General features: G+C 54.8%; 6 protein-coding genes across 6 annotated transcripts; 3 read left to right on the top strand and 3 right to left on the bottom strand.

Annotated features, from left to right (window-relative positions):
• Positions 1 to 26: 26 nt before the first annotated feature.
• On the top strand, positions 27 to 2106 carry F5144DRAFT_481672 (uncharacterized protein; the record flags this gene model as incomplete). Its single annotated transcript, XM_066785299.1, has 3 exons — positions 27 to 89; positions 149 to 280; positions 349 to 2106. 3 exons carry the CDS (start codon positions 27 to 29, stop codon positions 2104 to 2106), a joined length of 1953 nt encoding a protein of 650 aa, XP_066647115.1.
• A 1403-nt stretch (positions 2107 to 3509) lies between these two features.
• Positions 3510 to 6872, bottom strand: F5144DRAFT_484933 (CAS/CSE protein; the record flags this gene model as incomplete). Its single annotated transcript, XM_066785476.1, has 8 exons — positions 3510 to 4140; positions 4199 to 4502; positions 4555 to 4637; positions 4694 to 6003; positions 6061 to 6231; positions 6290 to 6457; positions 6519 to 6661; positions 6803 to 6872. 8 exons carry the CDS (start codon positions 6870 to 6872, stop codon positions 3510 to 3512), a joined length of 2880 nt encoding a protein of 959 aa, XP_066647116.1.
• Positions 6873 to 7865: 993 nt separating this feature from the next.
• Positions 7866 to 13324, top strand: F5144DRAFT_528118 (uncharacterized protein). Its single transcript, XM_066786875.1, has 2 exons — positions 7866 to 8634; positions 8705 to 13324. The coding sequence occupies exons 1-2, from the start codon at positions 8209 to 8211 to the stop codon at positions 13316 to 13318; spliced, it is 5040 nt and encodes a 1679-aa protein (XP_066647117.1). The 5' UTR covers positions 7866 to 8208; the 3' UTR covers positions 13319 to 13324.
• A 12-nt stretch (positions 13325 to 13336) lies between these two features.
• Positions 13337 to 14031, top strand: F5144DRAFT_564031 (uncharacterized protein). Its single transcript, XM_066788405.1, has 2 exons — positions 13337 to 13829; positions 13948 to 14031. Exon 1 carries the CDS (start codon positions 13517 to 13519, stop codon positions 13733 to 13735), a length of 219 nt encoding a protein of 72 aa, XP_066647118.1. The 5' UTR covers positions 13337 to 13516; the 3' UTR covers positions 13736 to 13829; positions 13948 to 14031.
• A 909-nt stretch (positions 14032 to 14940) lies between these two features.
• On the bottom strand, positions 14941 to 16069 carry F5144DRAFT_138189 (uncharacterized protein). The gene has a single exon (XM_066782363.1). The coding sequence runs from the start codon at positions 15768 to 15770 to the stop codon at positions 15165 to 15167; it is 606 nt and encodes a 201-aa protein (XP_066647119.1). The 5' UTR covers positions 15771 to 16069; the 3' UTR covers positions 14941 to 15164.
• Positions 16070 to 17053: 984 nt separating this feature from the next.
• On the bottom strand, positions 17054 to 18975 carry F5144DRAFT_138187 (uncharacterized protein). Its single transcript, XM_066782362.1, has 3 exons — positions 17468 to 18975; positions 17260 to 17403; positions 17054 to 17200 (listed from the first exon to the last, which is right to left on the bottom strand). The coding sequence occupies exons 1-3, from the start codon at positions 18837 to 18839 to the stop codon at positions 17154 to 17156; spliced, it is 1563 nt and encodes a 520-aa protein (XP_066647120.1). The 5' UTR covers positions 18840 to 18975; the 3' UTR covers positions 17054 to 17153.
• Between the last annotated feature and the right edge of the window lie 1692 nt (positions 18976 to 20667).

Raw genomic sequence — 20667 nt, forward strand, 5'->3', positions numbered from 1 at the left:
GTCGACGAGGCAGCATAGCAGATATCATGGAGGGACCTCTCAGCGTGCCTCCTGACCGGGGCACCATTATTGGCAGAGCGGTTTGGAAGGTACTTAGCCCGCGTGTGGTATCGCGTGGTTTGAGCTGTGGTTGTTAACTTGCTGGCAGGTGCGATATGTGGTTGTCGGTAGCGTGAATCGAGACCGGACGCAGCCTGGACCCGCCAACCGTACTACGGCGCCGAGGGATCTCGCCAGGCCAACTCCAGAAGGCATCTTTCTTACCATCTACAAGTCCAAGGTGAGTCCAAAACTATTGTTATTGCCACTAGAAAGAGCGGCAATCCTAACCAGCGCGGGCGGCAACAGGAGGATATCGAGCCGATACAGCAGTACGCACTTAGTTCGATTGCCGATTGCCAACTCCAGTTGATGGCGCACCGCAAGCAGGGCCCGGTCCTCCCAACAATGGTCCTCAATGTTTTGCCAGATCCGACGTTGGACAAGGCCCGGAAGCGGCGGTCGAGCAGGACTGCCGGTTTCGCAGCTCCGAGGGAGACAGGACCGACCACCTTGTTGTTTCGCCCTGGAGACGAGCTACAGAACCTTCAAGAGTGGGCGCGCTTCATTCAGCAACACATCCAGCCACATATCCCGGACAGAACCCCCATGAGCCCGCTAACGCCAGCGTCGCCGACTTTCGTCAACCCGTTTGCCCCTCGATCAAGGGAGCCCAGCGAGATGCAGCCGAGGCCGGGCAGTGGGAATGGTTCTCGACCAGGGTTTTTCTTAAAGAACTCCTCGCAATCAAGTTCTGTCCGCGATCGACCTGTGACTTTCTCCGATTCCCCGAGTCTGCGATCGAAACGGAGCGACCTGTCTTCTCAGACCAGCGTCATGACTCAGCCTCACATGGGTTTCCACAACTACACCACAATGGCCCCTGCCGACCTCCCGTCTCCGGCGACCACGATCGGGGAATACCAGGGCGAGTTTATTGAGGGATGGACGTCGGCTCAGGGCAGGTCATCGGCCCTCAGCTCTCCCATCAGGGGGCGCGGAAGTGTCAGCTCACAGGTCCCGACTTCGCTACCGCCAATACCTGATTCCACTTCCACGCCAGGGCCGCGTGAAACGATCCTCGACAGGGCTTTCCAGCTGCGCTGCATACCCGGCTCTGAACGTGAAGTTCCCGGGGAGGAGAAGTTGAGTTCACTAGCCCGATTCGAGGCCCTGATGCGGGAGGTGGATGAGAAGAGGAGGCAGCGGGAAGACGAAGAGGCGAAGGCAAGGCCGATGACTGCGGCAGGTCTGCTGGCCAGAACATCGGGCCCCGAACCTAGGAGCGCATTCGACGAAGACGACTCGGATTTGGATTCAGATTCAGAACAAGACTCGGATGACGATGACGACGATAGTGATGGAATCGCAAGGGAAACGGATCTCGACCAGTTTCCGTCATCGACTTCAGCCCAACGAGCCTTGGATTTTATCGCGGGGAGGTACGACCCCACGCTGCGGCATCAACTAGCGTCGCGAGGCCATAGCATCAGGTCTCCGCCGAGTTATAACCACGACGCCTTCATGGCATTGTCAAGCGCCGCATCCTCTCAAACGCGGCCTCAGACAGGGTATTCAAACAACCGAAACCGGCCGGGAATGACACAACGAACCCATAGCCAACCGCACCTCGCGAGCATCTTGGCGTCGTCTACACCATTAGACGCGCCAAGGGAGTCCGAGGAGGGGACGGGGTTTAGCTTCACCCCGGGATCCCCTTCGGCTGTCCACCGCACCTCTGCCGAGACGCGGCAGTCGTCGTCGAGCGCCAAGGGCCTCGGATTTACCGAGTTCACGAGGCGGCTGAGTAGCACAAGCAGTTTGCTCCTCATGCAGACAAACGCCAGCGGTGCGGCCAGCAGCCGGGCGAGCAACAGCGACATGGACATGCAGCAGTGCGGACAGTCGCCACCCCAACACCTGCACCACCTCCACCCCAGAGCTGGTCCACCGGCGCCGCAGCAGCACCAGCCTCCACAATCTCCCCCGCCACTAGGTGAGCGTGAGCGCTGCGGCTGGCGGGGCAGTGTGGGTGTATTTGGGGGCGGTGATGGCGGCTTTCTGTGACCAAGCATGGCTCGTCAGCACCGCAGTTTCCACTTTACAATGCATCGCCCTGGTTTTAACGCTTCATGAGTTTCCCGCCAACATCTTTCGGTGTCACAATCTTCGGCATTTATTTCATTCTTCATACCAGTCCAGCCTTTCAAGACTTCAATTTTGTACTCCAACATCCTCGCCCGTCTCGACGTGCTCCCGAAACCTCCTCGTACAACGCCATATCATTGACCGACTCACACCAACCACCTCCATCACCCAATACACTCCAACATTATCTCTATGACGACCGGCCCATGACCGAGAAATTACTTAAGTAAAGGAACATCTGGCGTTAACCATAATTCTTCACATTCTGTGGTGTTTTTACTACCCTCTATCAAACGAAGTGGGATGTAGGGGGACATGAGGTTTCTGGTTCGCTATCTGTAACATGCATACAATTCTGTCATCTTCTGTTCCCTGAAATAATTCCCATGTTATTTTATGTACAGCGTGTTCTTGTCCTCCCATTCTTATCATTTCTCAGGACGGACAAAAGGGGGTCCGGACATTGGACATTTGTACTTGTACATAGCAACACACACATAGTACATACACAAACGTTTATGCACACGAAGTGAAGTAGTTAAGAAGCATTCGCATGCATGCACACTATGTATTGTTATGAATCTATATCAATCCTTTTAATATTCCCCCACTCCGGGGGTTTGTCCAATAAGATAATATAACTATTACACAACAAATATGGTCCGCGCACCGTGCCCAACGTCAGTGCTTGACCCGACGACACGGCGAGATCCAATTTCCAAGAATGGGGTCGGGTCGGCTCGGTCCCAGTCAGACGGCATCGATCCCGAACCTAGCCTGTTCCCGAATCGGGCCGGTTCGGGGTCTGTGCCCCTTGGTGTTGTTTTGTTTGCCTCTACCTAGTTAACTATCTCCCGTTTCTATGTACACAGTATTTCTCGTTTCGTTTCGCTTTCGTTTGGGAACCTATGGAATTCGTTTCCAGCAAACGGCGTGTCTGCATCTCAGCCACGTCTCTACCACGTAAAAGGACCAATAGCGCGTCTTGCTGCCATACAGCTGGGTCGTCCCAACAGACGCATTGGGGGGCTCGGTGAGATAGTTATCCGGATTGTTTCCTAAATTACCAACTGGAACACAGCTTGCCGACAGAAAAAAACACAAGGGCTTTCATTCCTCCCGCCGTCTAAACGTAGACAAGATACATCGCACAGTTATTCCACGTCTCCCAAACGCCACGGATTTTGGTCCACCGACAACATTCGCCTTTTGAGTAACGCAACCTTGGTATCGGGCTCGCTCCTCTCTTTTCAGCGCCCGTCTCTCATCCCCGCCACCGAGCAAACCTTGTGATATCATCCAGCCCAACCAGTAACCCAGACCTAAGCCAAGTACGGCGCCAAAGCGGTCTTCGCCTCAGGCGACAGACGCTCTTCCACAAACTTGGCCAGCGCGCCGTTGTGGCGCTGGTTCGCCTCCTTCATGTACTGGCTGACCCACTTGTCCACCTCGACAATATCGGGGAAGTCGTCGCGGGGTCCGCGCTTGCATGTGTTCAGTGGAGTAAAGCCGACGCCGAAACCGATATCGTCGACATCTGCTTCGTTGACAATGTCGTCGCCGAACCCAGCGGCCACGCGGGGAGGGTTCTTGAGTAGATCCAGAAGGTTGTTGCACGTGAACCCCCACCCTTTTTGGTAGCGCTGGGCGAACGCCTCCGACTCGCACAGCGTTTTGGTGTACGAGATAACGCCGAGCTTGCGGTCGACAGGGCGGGCGAACTGGCCCGTTGTTGGCAAGATGACGGTAAGATAGAACGGAGTGAAGACGTTCTGCTGAATGCCCTCGGCATGCTTGATGAAGAAGTCGGCACCCATCTTGCCGTCGCCGGCCCGAGCCGAAACGAGGTGGTAGAGCCGAGCCACGCGAGACTTGTACGAGTCGGTGGGGCTCGCTTGCAGCTTGGTAAAGATAAGCGTGACAACAGTGCCGAAGTACGGTTCCAAAACGTCCCTGGCAAGCGTTAGATTCGTGTTCGGGGGTCGTGGTCGGGAAGTGGTGCGCAACTTACCCAGGGAATGTGCCAACGATAGCTTCGAGAATATCGAAGGCATTTTGGTCTGTCTTCTTCCCCGCTAGTAGGCGCTGGAAGATGGCGAGGAAGGGCTCCAGTTTCTTCTCGGCCTTGATCTCCTCTGCGGCCTTGGGGATGATAGCCGCCATGAACCTAGACAGAGGTGGTACATTGCCCCTCGTCTCCCACGGCCCTGGGGCAAGGACAGCCTCAATGAGCATCTTGAAATCACCGGGTACCTGGTTTGACGGGTTGAGCTCGAGGAGCAGGGCAAAGATCTGGAAAACGAAGGGGACGAATTCTAGGCGAGGTTGTTAGATGTGTTCAACAGATGGGTTACCGGCCTAGCTTACCAGATACATCCTCGTTAAGGATGGCGACGAAAGGCGTCCACAGCTGGGGAAGCATGTTCAGTTTGGGCGAGTTGCTGCAATACCTGCCTTGCCGTTAGACCAAGTTCGATTATCAATGGAGACTCTGAGTCTTTCTTACCTTACGAGGGCGCCGATAGCCTCGAAGTGGTAGTAGTAAAACCGCGGATTGCTGGGATTCTCCTTGATCACGTTGGTGATGCTGATCAGATGATTGAGGACACTCTCAGCGCCACAATCAAGGACGCCCTCCTTCATAACGATGATCACCCTCATGATGCACCTCATGAGGAATTCGTTCTCTTGAAGCTTGGCAGCAGATGTGTCCTTCTCGATCAGAGCGAACAGGTGCTCCAGCAAGTCCTTGGCATACGGCTGGATGTCGCTCCGGGGGAACAGGTGCTGGCCCTGCTCATCTGTCAAGAACAGCACCCGCTCCACAGCAATTGCCGCATACGTGTAAACAACGTAGTTGGGCGAAGCCAGGTTTTGGATAAGAGGTTGAATGGCGCTGGCCCATTGGTCTTTGTTGAGTTGACTCCGGAAGGTGTAGAGGTATTTGATGGCATCGACCTTCGAGATGGGCTCAGTCCCCTCGGTAAGGAGGTCTGCGGCGATGTTCTGCTCAAAGAACTCGACGACATTGACAAAGCTGTTGACTGTCTTCACTCCCTGGGCGGCCGTGACGGCACCCTTGGCGGCAATGGCTAGAAACAGGTATACGGCGGTGTCCTTGGCCTTCCAATCCGTCTTGCCGAGGCTCAAGTAGTGGTTGATGTACCTAAACACCACCTGGGTGACAAGCGGTTCAAAATTGTCGAGAAGTTTCCGTAGGAAGTCAGTTGCCGCTCTCCTCCGCGAGTCGGTATCCGAACCCTCGAGGTCGCGCCGGATGAATTCAATAGGTTCATCCTCAAACATCTCAATATCCGACTCCCTGAGTGCCACATTGGGGAGGACCACCTTCTCGACGATGGTGCCTAAGATTTGTTCGTTGTTGAAGATTTCGGCATGGCGGCGCACCGAAGCGACAGCGGTCAAGAACTGCAGCGCTTTGCTCGTGAGACTGTCGTATCTCTTTTCGGGACCGACGCTCGACAGCACGTTCCATACGTTGTTTGTGAACTCCTGTACATATTGCCCGAAATCGTCGTCGTACTTGTTGGTAAACAGCTGAAGAGCGTCGCAAATATCGGACTTGAGGGTCTCGAGTGGCGTGGCTTCGTCCTCCTCACCGTCGAAGATGGGGTTCGAATAGGTGATGTACTTGTGTAGGAGCACCGTGATGGGTTGCAGGTGTGTCTCGATGATGGGCGGGATATCCTGGCACGCAAGGTCATAGAGAAGCCTTATCAAGAGGCTCATGGTCTCGAGCCAGCCCTTAAGTGCGCTGGCATTGTCTTTGTTTGCCTCAATTTGCCCGTCCACAATCTATTACAACTCCAGTCAGCAGCTTGTCTGGTTTCATGGTGGGTGGCTCCATCTTACGCTCAGCATCTGGATGTAGGGCTCTCCGAAGATCGCAACGACGTGTAGAATTTCCCTGTTGAGATCATTCGACTGGAAAAGGGGGCGCCACCTCACGAAGATCGAGTGTGCAACCTCCAGAACACCGTTTGTAGCCTTGTAGTCTGTTTTGGAAAGGCGGTTGACGAGGTCCTAAAGCTGCCATTAGCCGCTGTTGTTCACGGCAGTATCAAATGCACCCGGGGCGTACCTGGGTGAGGGTATCCCAACGCTCCCAGAAATCGGAGTCGGCAATAATGCTAATCGCTTCGCCGAGCTGTGTCTGTATTGTGGGTGGTGACGAAATCATCAAGCCAACGAGCTCTTGTTTGATGGCCAGCACCTCATCTTGAGGGAGCTTATAGTTGCCCTCCTCGTCCTAGTCTGGGGTCAGATCTCTAGTTCGCTTTTCCCGGAAGATGGAATCCGATCGAACGCACCACATAGTTATGGCGGATGAAGTTCTTGAAGGCGAGAGCGGCGGCAAGTCTGGTCTTGAGAGGTTGAGCGCCGGTGCTCACGATGCTCAGAAGCGACAACGAGTATTTCGGCTTCTTGGCCTCCTCCTTGAGAGCATTCTCGGCTGCACAAGCACTGGTGTTAGTTTCCTTACTTCAACTCTAGATGCAGACGCGGAAACGACGGGCCAAAGTCGGCAGCGCCGGGGCATGCACGGCATGGCGGGGTTGTTTTGTTCGGGGAGCTTGGAGAATCCAAAACTAACCTTTGCGATGGTGCTGCGCATCTAGGGTTGCGTTGAGCAACTGTGCAAGATGATCCAAGGGCGAGGCCATGGCGGGCAAATCTTCGTGGTCGGTGACGTGATGGCGATGGAGATGGCGATGGCGAGGCTCAGAAGGCTGAAGCAGGAAAACAAAACACCAGAAAAAGCAGAAGCGGTTGCTGAGGTATTGGCAGTGGATTCTACCTTCTAGAATCAAACTGAATTGGGCAAACAGAGGGGAACCCTTGGTCAAGGTGGGGTTGCGGCACGTACCGTGGAAGAGGAAATAAAAGTGGGGAGCTGGAAGTCCATTTGATCTTCAAACTGTGATGGTCGTCCCTTCCTGGGCTCAGCTATCCGTGTGCTAAGAGGAATTCTACCTGTTCCCCGCTCCGGCTAGGTATCTTCCAGTTCATTCAGTCTTTTAGCTACCTTGAGTTTTCATCCAAAGTCTCACGCTTACCATCCCAGGAACCCGTGTAAAAACTGCTCGTCATTTGTGGCATTCTACCTACCCTTGCACCATTTTATGCATTTATCAGGCCAAGCAAAAACTTACCAGCAGCTGAACAGACACGGGGCGACCGACCAATCGCTTGTCAGACGACAGAGACATCCACTCTTGCGCCCCTTGCGTGTGACCCCGGATTTTGACTGGATAGCTGGACAGACCTCCGTCATCCCATCTTTGTGGTTGGCCATTTTTTTATCTGGTTTATCCTGTGCCTCCTGCAGCTGTACCCGGCTAGGCGATCGATCGACAAGAGCCGACAGTAAGAAACCACTGAAAAAACGAATCGAAGTGCATAAAACGAGCCATTATCAACGAGCAGCAGCGGGCAGCGTGCGTGGCTGCCATCCCGTGCTATCGTGGTGTGGGTGTGGTCCTTGATAAAGGCTGGGAAACCTGGAAGATCGCTTGTTGAATCTTCCCCTCACTCGCTCCTCCAACCAACAAAAACGACTTCTCGTGAGGCCGACTGACGATTGGCGTCCTCCCCAACTCTAGCGACCCTCCTGTTGCTCTACATGATATTTATTGGGGCATTTGTGGAAACACCATTTATGCAACTATCACTCCTGCGTGTAAGTGATGTCTCATATCTCACATCTCTGTCGGCCCATGTGTTCCCATCCCCTCCCCATTTGTGACCACCCAACTTCGGCCTAGCATTTGTGGCTCTGGGCGGACACCCTTCTTGCTCGGCTCTCTGCTCACCTTGATACGACTGCTCCTGCCACTCCCGCCACACCTGACGGCTTCCCACCGATCGACCCGGCCCTGTTAAAGCTGCCCTGCATGCGGCTGCTGCAAGTTCCTGCATGTTCCTGCACGGCAAGGCCGCTACCATCTGGTTTCTCCGTCTCTGGCCGAAGCTCACGCAGTTTTCCTGGCTCCGGTCCCGATGCCCACCTGTGTTTTCTTTGACTTCAAAATCACTCATGAGCGGCTTGCTGATATGTTGCGGCGATTAGCTTCTCTAGGCCACTCGGCTGCGGAGGACCAGCAGCTCATGTCGCCCTCGCCTGGAGATGAGCAGCATCCGCAGGAGACGAAGGGCAGCGGTGGCCTTGCCGGTGTCTTCAAAGGGCTCGCGGGCGGTGGGAAGTTGACAAAATCCCCGCCGGTCATTCAACAACCCTTCCCGCCCATCTCCGGCTCCCAATCCCTCCCTCAGCGATCCGACGCAACCCCGCCGATGTCTGCCCTCCATGGGCTCTCCCCCGATCAGGCTGAGCTGTTTGTACAACTCAAAAATGGGCAGTTAAACGAGCGGGTTGCTGCGGCAAACTCGCTGCGTTATGCAATTGCCGACTTTCCCCTCAACCCTGTACGTGTTCTTGCTATAATTTCTCCATCGGTTGATACTCTTGAGCGTTTCTGACTTGAAAACGCTCCAGGTCCGCGATATTTGGCACGCCGCGAAAGATCTCATCGACCCCGCAAACCCCGCCAACGCTCGGCAAACTGTATGGGAACTCCTGACCGAATGCATCAAATACCCCTCCTCGACCGAGCTTGAGCGGCGTGAATACTTCGGCACATTGGCCAGCCCGGCTCTCCCCGAAGACTTTTATCTCCAGTTGGCTGCTCTCGAGGACCTGACAAACCGGGGCCGTGACGTCTCGGGGTTCTATTACGACATCTTCCCGCTTTTGACCCGGTGGTTGGACGAAGCGTACAGGGCTGCTAGGACTGCGAGGAGGCAAGCCTCTCGTGGGCCCACCCGGGTCTCTAAAGGGAGTACGCTGTCTACGGGCGAGGATAAGAACCTGTCCAGGCTGTTCGCGCTCCTCAAAGATGCCATCAAGTTCAATTTCAAGTTTGCTAGGGACGATGTGGTCGGGAGATTGATGGCCATACTCCTCAAAATCTGCATGAACACCAGCGTGGAAGATGACCTAAGGGCGTGCATCAACGTGGTCGATACCGTGGTCACCTTTGGCGCCATTCCGAACGACAAGCTGAAAGACTGCATACAAATCTTGAGCTCCATACATTGCCTGGTTCCCAGCTTGCAAAAGGACGCCTGGCACACGATATCCATCATTTGCAGATCACATCACGGCCAGTCAACCGTCAGAATATTACTAGACTTGCTACGAACCTACACCACCTCCCCCGACAAGGGCAAGGATAAAGACTCGGTTAGAGACGTCCGCGGCGCCCTCTCGGTTCTGAAGAGGCTCCTATTCAAGTCCGCTGAAAAAGGGTACCCGGCTGTCTCTTTGGCGCTTCTCGTCGACGGGTTAGCAACTGTTTCCAAGAGCAGTTCTACAAGGATAGCGACGGAGATCCTAAAGCTCATCAATACTCTATTTGACGGGCGTGAGGGTAACATAAACCCCATATTGGTCGAGGAAAACTGGTCGCCGATTTTCGCGGTCGCCGCGCAGTGTGCGACAAAGGTCACACATACGCCACCTGCCGCGGAGTCTAGCGCCTCCTCCGTCTCCACGATCGTTAAGGACGAGAGGGAGCCGGAAGAGACCGTGGCAGTTCAGCTAAAATACCTGGTCAGCCGGATCGAAACGCTGCTCGCTGACAACGACTCTGAGTTCCTGCAGCGAGATGAATGCATGATATTCCTTTCAGAAATCCAGCAAGTCCTCCCAGATTCGGCAGCAGCCCTTGTGGTCGCGTACCTGAAGGAGACCCGAGCTTGCTTTCCGTCAGAAGTAGGCTGGGAGGACAGCCTCAAGCTTGTTTTAAACGCCTTCTTCCTCAATAGGGGTCGTGAACCCCTTACCCGACTGCGCGCTCTGGAAGTCGTCATCGAAGTATACGATTTTCTGTGTCTCGCTCAAGGCCTGGTAGACGAGGATTCGGTTGCCAGGCTTGTCCAGCAAGTCCTTGCAGAACTACCGGCGGAGAATGACAGTCTCGTTCTGCAGGAGACGACAGCTTTCTTAATCAAAGTGGCTGAAACGGCACCTGTCGCGCTATTCGACGACATTCTCGATGCCTTCAAAGGGGTCGTTGCCAAGGACAAAACCAGACCGCCGCCGTCCGTGTTAGCCCCTCACAGAGCCGGCCCAACACTCCAGCCTGGGGGCCAAACCATCTATTTTGCGAACCAAAGCGTCTCCAACGTGGTCACCAGAGGTTATGTCCAGATTTTTATCCGGACGATGAGTAGCAACGGCTCGAAGGCTGCCAAAGCCTATACGGCACTGGTTCATATCGCTCGCTCTAACGCATGCGAAATCGACGCTCGGCTTACAGCCATGAAGATGCTCTTTCGGCTTCGGGCGGATTATGAACATCAGGTCTATCTCACGACTCTAGTGGAAAACGAGACGTTGGCCGGGACCTTGTACAGGACTGAAGCCTCTCTCGCTCGGAAATTGGCCGAAGATGCGGCGCAGCCTTCGAGATTAGCGAGACCAGACCAGTCCGGAGGACGGCCAGCCCGCGGCATCTCGTTTAGTCAGGGGCAAGCAACAGAACGAGGGATTCCCACACGATCGGCATCCACTCCGAAACCAGCCATGCATCAAGGTCAGAGGCTATGGTCCGTACCCGATCCCGACGCTCTGCCCGAAGCCCCTCCAAAGAGGCCGAGTCAGCTTCTCGTGTCGCATATGCGGGACATGGGCGAGACTGACCCGCTTGAGAACGGGGCAGTAGTCTTGGATATGGCCCCCTGGCTAGAAGCGCTGCTGAGCCTCTTCCACCAAGGGTGTGACTGGGAAATTTACAGTTTCATATTGATTCATCTTCCAGCACAGCTCAGCAATCACCCGATCTTCAGGGACGTCATTCCTCATGTCCAGGAGCTACGACGCCTGCTTTGTGAGATGATCAGAACCAGCGGGTTCCTAGAGCCGCCTCATTCGTCTGGTCGCCGACGCAGCGACGTTGCCAACTGTCTGTTTCACTCGCTCATCATGATCGTCAGCTATCACCGCCATTTCCAAAAGACGGACGAGGACGAGATTGTGAGGACGTTTGCACACGGTATATCAGACAAGACGGCAAAGACATGCATCCACGCTCTCTCGGTGTGCTGTCACGAGCTGCCTATGTCGGTGAGCAAGGCGCTTGTCTCCATCCTCCAGAAGATGTCGCAAGTTATCACGCAGCCGATGGTGGCAATGCATATCCTAGAGTTTTTGGCTTGCCTCAGCCGGCTGCATTCTCTGTACTCCAACTTCCGTGAGGACGACTATCGCATCGTGCTTGGTATCTGCTTCAGGTACCTGCAATACGTTCGCGAGAAGAAGCTCGCGATGCGTGGCAGTATCACGAGCGAACCGGCAACTCCTAGCTCCAACACGACAAATCACACGGAATTTCTTGCACACCAGTCAACCGGCGATGACCTCCCTCAGTACGTCTATGCTCTAGCATACCACGTTATCACGTTTTGGTTCCTCGCCGTCAAGCTTCCAGATCGGCCGAACCAGATTGGCTGGATTACGAAGAACCTATTTACCGACGTTGATGGAACTGCAAGCACCGAAGAGCACGCGCAGATCACGCTCGATTTCATGCAGCGTGTGGCATTTTCGGATGCTGGTGATTCTGCTCAAGATCCTCTCTTCAAGGAGCAATTCTTTGGCGAGATCCAGAAGAAGCGTTGGATCATCGGTAACAGCATCCTCACGATTCGACAGGCAACCGAGTCATGCTGGGCTGAGATCACACGCCGTTATCCGTCCGGCACATCATCGTATGCACTTCGCGTCGAGTTCACCCCGACACCGAATCTGCCAGCCCCAGATGGTTCCGATGCTGCGGCCTGGGAAGGGCGTTTTCAGGATGGCGTCACCATTTTTCCAAGCCACTTGTTAATGCAACTGTTGGCCCCGATGCCGCAGCTGTACGATCCCGCCATCCGCCCCATCCCCTTGCCAGATGAAGACTTTGTTGACCGAGCTGTTCGCGTCTTTGACCGTAACTCGCCGGTGGATGGGCACAAGGTGGGCGTTGTCTACATCAAGGAAGGGCAAACCAAAGAGACCGAAATTCTAGCCAACACAACCGGCAGTCCTGACTATCATCAATTTCTTAAGGGGTTAGGGACCTTGACGAAGTTGAAGGGTGCCACCTTTAACACCCATGGCCTGGACCGCGAAAACGACATTGACGGGAAATACGCGTACTGCTTCCGGGACCGAGTCACCGAGATCATGTTCCACGTTACGACCCAAATGCCCACGAACCCCGAGACCGACCCGCAGTGCATCATGAAAAAGCGGCATATCGGCAACGACTACGTCAACATCGTCTGGAACGACTCGGGTATGCCCTTCAATTTCGACACATTCCCGTCGCAGTTCAACTATGTGTACATCGTCATCACCCCGACACCGCATCTCCCTTTTGTTGCCTCCCGCATGCCCCAGGAGGAAGGCACTTCGCACTTTTGCATGGTCCAGGTTATGAGCCAGCCAGGTTTCCCAGAAATCTCACCCGCAGCAGAACCGAAGATGATCAGTCTCAAGGCGCTCCCCAGCTTTGTCCGATTGCTAGCGCTCAACGCCTCGGTCTTCTCACTCGTCTGGGCCAATAGGGAGGACGGCGAGCACGTATCGTCATGGCGCGAACGCCTTCGCCAGATCAACGCCCTGCGCACCCGCTACGGGCCGAAGGCACAAGGCGTCTCGGCGTCCCCACCACCGGGGGCTATCGCCACACCCTCGGCCGCTTCTACTACTGTTGCTCCCGGGGGCCTGCCCACGGTAGGCGGGAACCATGGAGGCATTGGCCACCACCACCAGCCCAGCGCCCAAGGGGCTCCTGTTCTGGGCACCGGTGGGGAGTTTGGTACGGCTGGCGCCGGCGGAGTGAACAACCCGCGGGGGGGCGGCATGCGAGATAGCTTCAGCAGCAGTTTGCGCAGGTCGTCGGTCGCGACGTTCTTTACCAGTGCTCCCAGCACGGATCAGTCGCATCAGTCGCATCGTTCAAGCATGCTGTCGACTGTGACGACGGAAAATGCAGAGATACTGCAGCAGAGCACCGCTGAGGCATTGGTGGATTCGGTAGACTTTTCGAAATGGACATAATCTTCCTTTTGTGGGAGGGCGGGGGGAGGGGGGGGGGAATGGGACGGGACCGGACAAGGATAAAACTGGAGCTGAGATTTGATGAACTGCTTGATGGATGGACGCAATGGGGGTTGGGTATCCTAAACAACTAGGATGAACCGGCGTACAAAATTGGTGTAACGGGAGATTTTTTGTGTGCCTTACGGCTTCGATATCATGTTATGGTGGCGCAAAACTTGCTTGGGTTCGGGATGTGTGTGGTTAAGTCTTCTTGACAGTTCGGGAAAATATAAGCCGGCGTATTACCACGTTGCTTACTCCATAACAACCATCACTTCCCATGCGCTCGCTGAACGGGACTCAGGTTTGGGCTACTTTTCGTGGCACCGTGTTTGGCGAGGATGCGAGTGTGACTTAGACTGGCCGAACAACTGACTGAACAACGATACCAAGGAATCTTCATGGACCCTCCCTTCTCCATGAGAATGTTTCATGAGCCAAGGGCTAGCTTCGTCCTTCATCGCCAAACCTAGGCCATATTATTGTCAATGCTAGACGAAGGGGAATCAATTATGCTCGCTCCTCAACCCCCTAACGCCCAAGCAGAATAGATCTACCAAGTAAACAGCTGAAATTATTCAACTTACGGATGCACATATTATCCATCTCTAGTATACAACCGAGGCAGCGTTTACTTAGGGCCACCCTGCTTGCTTAGATTGGCATCTAACTTGAAGACTTCACTCAACCCACTCCTTGAAGGCATGGGCCTATTTCCTCCTTCATTGTTTCCGGTCATGTCTTCGGCAAGATGAACAGAGATACATAGTATTGAAAGTAGGAGATCGGATCAGCGATTCGTAGAGCTTCGATCTTTCTTTTGTCTTTACTCTCCTTCCACCTTACCCCTTCCTCTTTTTCCCCTAGATTTCCTCCTTGAAGATTCAATAACCCAGTAACAGCAAACAAACATACAAGGCCGATCTACCACCAACAGGCAAGCTACGCGCCACCTCGGATAGCACGGGCATAAACGGCCGGGCTACATCGGGTTGGTTGGTATTCGCGTTACACAACACAGTCGTTCTACATAGCATGTCCCATGTATGTCGGGCACTTTTGCTGCCCGCGTGGCATTTTCTTCTATTTTTTTCCCAGCCTCGGCCCACAACTAAGGCAGTGCGCACGGCGGGTTATTTGACCTGATATGGAACAGCCACCCCTCGCGATATACACGCAGAGCGTGCTAGGCGGGTGAGCGGCGTTGAATGCCCATGCTGTACCACGACGATAAATGGGCAAAAGATCGAGAGAGGGTGGGGGGGCTCGAGGGGTTTGAAAGATTTTTCCAAAGACGGTTACCCGAAACCGGCGGTGGTGGTGAGGATGTGTCTCCGAATGCTGTGTAACAGCTCATGTAGGGACATACTTTTTCACCGCCAGCCGGAACGAAGGATACGCTGTTCTATCACCCACACCGCCGGCGATTATTACCGGATCCAATTGATGCTGCACCGAGTGAGGCCAATCTCGGAAGATGCAGGTATATGCTTTCTGCAGGTGTCGAGAGTTGAAATTTGTATCTAGAATGGGGGGCCATGAGGGATATACGCCCCCCAACGATTGTTGGCCAAAACAGGTGATAAGAAGAGTACATACATAGCCAAGAAGAGCAGGACGCACTCGACCAGGCCGCGGACGAGTAGTATCCGCTCACGTACCACCAGGCCCAGAAAAACTAACAATAATGGCCCGAATGTTTTGTTCCACAGCATACGCAGACCTCTCAAAGAGTACAGCATGGGGAGAAAAACGCCGGAACTATTGACGGTGTGGTAGCAGTGGCATCGGTCTTCAACCGCCATCAAGGTTTGCCTGCCGTTACACAGCGTGAACCAGCTCTCTTCCAAGCAAGAACCGTGCACGGTGAGGACCGATCGAGGAAAGAATCCCCCCATCTTGGGTCCCATACAGGCAGGATACGGGCCCATGACCTGCCGCTACCCGCACCACACGCGATCCCGCACAGTTTTGCGTGAGCCAGACGATGTACATATAAGTAGATGCGCTCAGCAGTGGGTGTGTTTGCGATCGACCCCAACGTTCTCGCTGTTGGTGGGGGCCAGGAGAGATTATAAAAATAAACAAGGCTCCTCGCTTCCACACAGCAAGGAAAACCGGAATTCGGAAAGCCACCCCGCGACAACCAAGAGACCACTCTAGGCGGGCCTGCCGGTCTCAGTCTCCCCTGCAGCGGCGGGCCAGCCAGCGCCGCACTCATGCAGCGAGACACCCGCAAACCGAGAGTCCGTGCGGTACGGTCAGATGGATATCGTGTACTGTACATACGCAGGTGCGTGCACACATGCATGGTTGGCCTGTTGAAAGATATTACTGCCGAATCGGGATGTTGCAGGTGCAAAGCCGTGCGGGATCGGACGCAGGTTGGATCCTTCTTGTCTGACTGCATGTGGGAAAGGGTTGTTGGGCGGTAGTTTGCTGTGCCGCCGGGGCGGGGGGGAAGGGGTCAGGTGGGCGCGTGAGCGTGGGCGACGCCTTGTAATGTTAGCGGTATAACTGGGCTGGACATGGTTGGAGAGGAAGAGAGGAAGGGGTGGGGAGATGGAAGAGTGTGGTTTCGCAGTATCCCGTATTTCGGAAGAGGCAACCTTCTTTAATCGAGGGATACATGATGCCGCGAGCTTGGCTTGTGTCAGCATATGAACTCGACTGACGTGTGACCACAGAGCCGATGGTTACACAGCCGAAAATGGCCCCATACGCTTGTGTAGCCCGGTGCCAGCCCAGGGTCAGGGCCGAGAGCCCGACGCCGACGGAGGAATGAATCAACTAGTATCGGGCCGTGCCAGATTGCATGGCGTGAGGAAAGGGATTCCCAGACCTGAAACGTCATGAATCACCATGAATTAATACGGCTCTGGGATTTCGAACCATGCAGCTGACATGACGGATGGTCATCTGAGATTTCCACGGCCAAAATGGACGAATATACAAGGCATTGATTAAGGCTCCGTCTGGTCCGGATATCTTGAACGGATCGAGAAGGCCTCACCGCCTCGGGAGCCGATCGCCTAGATGTCGAGGGCACACGGGGGCCGTGTGTTGGGAGAGTGTTGGGTTCTTGGTTCGCCGCTAGCCCCATCGTCAGTGAACGGGTGGATGAGAGCCCTTCAAGGCGACAATGACGGGGTTCGTTTGTACAACGATGCCATTGTTGGGAAGGGCCGTGGCGTAAACGGCCGGTCATGCGGCTCACGCCAGACTGTACATACATACGTATGTTTCACAAAGGAGCCAAGAAGCTCCATGACAACAACGATTGGCAGCGGGGGTTGACCGCCCAGGCGCTCCCCGCGGTCACCAGAATCCGATGAGCACGTGGTTACTTCTTTCATTCTCTTTTTCCGGGCAAAACTGAAGCCTGGCCGAGTCTCGGACACCGAACGACTGATGTCGTCAGGCTGGCCGCGCCGAAATATGATGCCATGCCACTCGGTTTTATATCCTCCTTTCTTTTTTTTCTTTTGAAAAGGCACACATTGGCAGGGTATGAACATCTGCTTGTGTAACCGGTTGTAACCTGTTCCATTGAAAACTAGGGATTGCTTGCCGAGTGTGACGGTCGGCTCCATGCCTTCTCGGGCCGTGTCTCGGCTCGGTAGTTGGCGACCAGTTGGGCACCGATGAAGTTATGTAGTTGACGTTTCCAGACTTGCCATTCCACTTTTCATGCAGGCTGCCTTGAGTTGAGCCGAGCCAAGCGCTCCAACTGTGGGTGCGTCCTCGTCTCATTTTGTCCTTGACCGTGCCGAAAGGGCGACATCGCGTGACTTTAAACATCCTGCCACACGTCCCTGTATCTCGCCCATTTTTGGAAGCCTGATATTGAGTCAGTGGCGTCAAGTCAAGGTATTGATCATGTTTGGTGAGGTACTCACCCATGGATTGGAATCCTTCATCTCCTCCTATGACTGCGTCAATAAGTAGCCTGTTCATCCCTTGCTCTGTGAGGAGGCGAATGCAGCTATCGAGAAGCCTAATCATAACGGCATCTCGCTTGTTTGAAGTATTCGGTACATCATCTGAGGAGCGCCCGTTAGTTGGCATTCTGAAATTACAAGGAGTAATAAAAACGGGCTAGCATACCGCTGACACAAACACACGTAACACCCCCGACATCGTCGGCGATGGTACTAGCCCACGGAAGATCGTCTGCCGCCGGGCTCCCGGTATTCTTGACATAAGTCAATGCCGCCGCAATGATGGTGCCCCCTTCGAGCCCCAGAACAATATCCTGGATGTTCATTGTGTTGGCTAGCTTCGCATATTGGTCGTACCAGCCCATGGTGTCTTTTTTCCTCGACTCCTTCTCAACAAATTCCAGCACCATGTCAAACTCTGCAAATTCGCAGGGACGGAAGGCAAGATGGGATAACATCAAGCCAGTTGTCGGCCAATCCTTGAACTTGAGAAACCAGTCGCACACTGGCTGCCCAGAGCCCGGGGTTGAGGAGAGCGGTTTGATCGGCCACCCGCGGTTCCGGAACCAATCCTCATAAGGTGAGTCAACCGGGAGACCGTAAAGGAGCCGAGGAAAAGTGCTCCCAAGCTGGAGGCGGCAAACACCGCGTATCTTTGTAAGTTGGCGCCGGGCGTGGGTGTGCAAACTCAAGCCGATCCCCTGTTGGCGATATGACGGGTGAACGAGAAGAGCTGCCAGGGACCCGAGCAAACGCTCGCCGCCACTATCGGCGTAAGTCGTGTAGGTTGCGCAGAAGCCCAGGATTTTCGCAGTGCCAGGTTTCCGGACGACGTAATGCATCGCATAACCGTCTCGGCGAAGTAATGACCGGAATCGATAACGGTCAAGGTGGAAGGTCTCCGGAAAGCACTGGCACCACAGGTCTAGAATATCAGATAGCTCGCGGTCGTCGTCCCATACTTCGACAGCCCAAGCTTTTGGGGGTATGGTGATGTTTTGTACCTTCGATGCCTTTGGGCTCGGTTTCCTCGGTTCGAAGAGAACATCGGCAGCGGCCTCCAAGTCTGGCGGAGCAAAGCTAGGCACCTCTAATATGGTAGGGAAAGACTTTTCGAGAGGCCCCAATTCTTGCACATTGCAGCAAGTTAAGATGATTTGAGGCCGGGTCTCGCAGAGGGCTCTGGTGATTTCGGCCAGAGCTATTTGCGACGGTTGTCCGTGACGCGGAGGGCCCGAAATAACAAAAATGACGGCGGCGGCTAGCCCAATGTGCACGACATGAGTACCGGTGATCCCGTTGCGTGGCAGATACGGGACATGGCGGACCCATGGGTGATGCTTGGCCAGGGCCTTCCCAAGGGGCTCGAAGGGATCGCTGGGGAGGGTATCGGGGTCACTAGACGAGGGATTTACGTCTGGCGCAATCCCGGGCGTTAGTAGCAGTATGATGTCGCCGTCCTTGAGGTGATCCGAGAGCGGGATGCATGACTGAGAGTCTTGGAGGGACACCACTCCTCGTCTTCTTGTGAGCTCCATTGCTAAGGCGGTAGGCGGTTGCGCAGATAGCGAGACAATGTGTTTTACGCCAGTTTTCGTGATATGAAGGCCAGAGAAATACACAAGGCATCAGGCGACCTAGTCCATCTGGTCAGTGGAGGGCCGGGATGATTAGGGGTCGCTCCGCCCACTTACTGGCGCCCCTTGGTGGAGCGAATCGTGACTTGAGGAGCAGTCCAAATCATGCGGTGCTGCACACACCGTTTGAGTGGCACCGTCTGAGTGGCGACGGATGATACGAGACGCGAGTGGTCAGGCTTTCCAGCCTCGACCGAGTACCCCCGGGCGAAACACACAACCGCAGCGTAACAAGAACCAAGTGGCCGGAAACCCTTGTTGGTGTTTATGGCTGTCCGAGCTCAGCTCCCATGGACCCAACGGAGAGTGATCTGATGTAGCTAAGCAAGGTGCGGAAGGATTCGATTCCCCTTCCAGGAGATCCGGGCCAGGGGCCAATAGGAGCGGCAGGGGAGCTGGGGGTGCACCAGAACCAGAAAGCAGCCGTGCCGGCAGCGGGAAGAGAGGAAGAGAGCAATGGCGCACCACAGCAAGGCAGGTTGGTTGCCACTCCCTGTGGTGCGGATGGCGGTTGTTTCTCATTTACCCCGAACCGGACTCTTTTAGACGCGGGTGGTGAAATGGCAACGGAACCGCAGGGACGAAGGGTAAGATACAAGTAAGCATTGCTATCCCGGCTCTGTCAGGCTTCCGTAAGCCAATGCCGGGGCTCTGCGGTGGCCTCAAGATGCCGCACTTGGGGACATAAAGGAGAGAGCTCGAGGCTTGCAGGCGGCCAGGTAAAATGCGTGTTTCAACAACGTGGTTTGAAGCAAGGCAGCGGCCACGGTTCGACTTGGGCGCCTCAGAGAAAGGGGGCAAGGCATGGGGATTTGACACCCCATGAACGATGCTGCCTTGACTGCCGGCGTCATTGGCTCACAGGGACCAGGCTATAGTCGTGGTGTGTGCCTGAAAAAGAACTGGGGTGGTACAAGAAGAGCGCGCGGATATTGTGTTAGGGTGCACAATGCCGCCCAGTCACCACACGGTCGTCCCATGCACGACAAACAAGCGTTGTCGAGTTGGTATGATCGCCCTTGGCTGTTGTGGTAAAAGTGGGAGGAATCTTGGAAATGGGCGCGTCACTCGCCCGATTCCTCGAGCGGCACGCATGGGACACGGTATAGATGTTGTAGCAGCCGACGTTGAATGATGACCAAAGGGGGCGGCCGCAGATGGAGTGGTAGCACAAACAGAACTCGTTCGCTTCGAGTCTTGGTGGAAGGCGAAAGCGACGCCGTGTTGTGGCCATGGCAGCGTGCTTCGTCGGACAAGGCATTAAGGGTGTGTCGGGTATGTAAGTCAATTGTCATCCTGAAAGCACAGAAGCACCTGATAATCCGAGTATTGCGGCTTTCGAGGCTGACATTGTCCAATTGTGTCGCCAAGGTTGGTGCGAAGCATCAAGAACATGCGTTGAGGGACAGCACGTGCGGCCGAGGTGGTACCATGTAAGCCCCTGGGGCCGGGTCTGCTGCAGAAAAGCAACTCGACTTGGAGTACCTAACTAGGCGGAGGCGGACGGAGGAAGGAAAGCCAATCGTGGGCCCGAAGAGAGGTTAGGTTAAAGTGTGGTTACATGCCAGGAGCCGGGATTGTTGTGGTGGTGTAAATTTTGAGGCCCAGGAACAGGCACAGAAGGACAGTGGGCGGGAAACCGAGAGAAGGATGGGAAAATGGAAAAAGGAAATCCGATGGTGGTCGCTGCCTTGAACCGGTCAGTGCCTGCCCTGGGTTTGGAATCTTA

The sequence above is a fragment of the Chaetomium tenue genome (genome assembly GCF_020726465.1).
Source record: "Chaetomium tenue strain MPI-SDFR-AT-0079 chromosome Unknown F5144scaffold_2, whole genome shotgun sequence".
NCBI lineage: Eukaryota > Fungi > Ascomycota > Sordariomycetes > Sordariales > Chaetomiaceae > Chaetomium > Chaetomium tenue.

What these genes read in the sequence shown, in the direction of transcription:
- F5144DRAFT_528118 (XM_066786875.1), top strand. Translation starts at nt 8,209, where the DNA reads ATGCCCACCTGTGTTTTCTTTGACTTCAAAATCACTCATGAGCGGCTT. An exon ending in CCGACTTTCCCCTCAACCCT is followed by an intron (nt 8,635 to 8,704) that starts GTACGTGTTCTT and finishes AAAACGCTCCAG; the next exon opens with GTCCGCGATATTTGGCACGC.
- F5144DRAFT_564031 (XM_066788405.1), top strand. Translation starts at nt 13,517, where the DNA reads ATGTTATGGTGGCGCAAAACTTGCTTGGGTTCGGGATGTGTGTGGTTA.
- F5144DRAFT_138189 (XM_066782363.1), bottom strand. Translation starts at nt 15,770, where the DNA reads ATGCAGTCAGACAAGAAGGATCCAACCTGCGTCCGATCCCGCACGGCT.
- F5144DRAFT_138187 (XM_066782362.1), bottom strand. Translation starts at nt 18,839, where the DNA reads ATGGAGCTCACAAGAAGACGAGGAGTGGTGTCCCTCCAAGACTCTCAG. An exon ending in TACGTGTGTTTGTGTCAGCG is followed by an intron (nt 17,404 to 17,467) that starts GTATGCTAGCCC and finishes GGCGCTCCTCAG; the next exon opens with ATGATGTACCGAATACTTCA. An exon ending in TGAAGGATTCCAATCCATGG is followed by an intron (nt 17,201 to 17,259) that starts GTGAGTACCTCA and finishes ACTCAATATCAG; the next exon opens with GCTTCCAAAAATGGGCGAGA.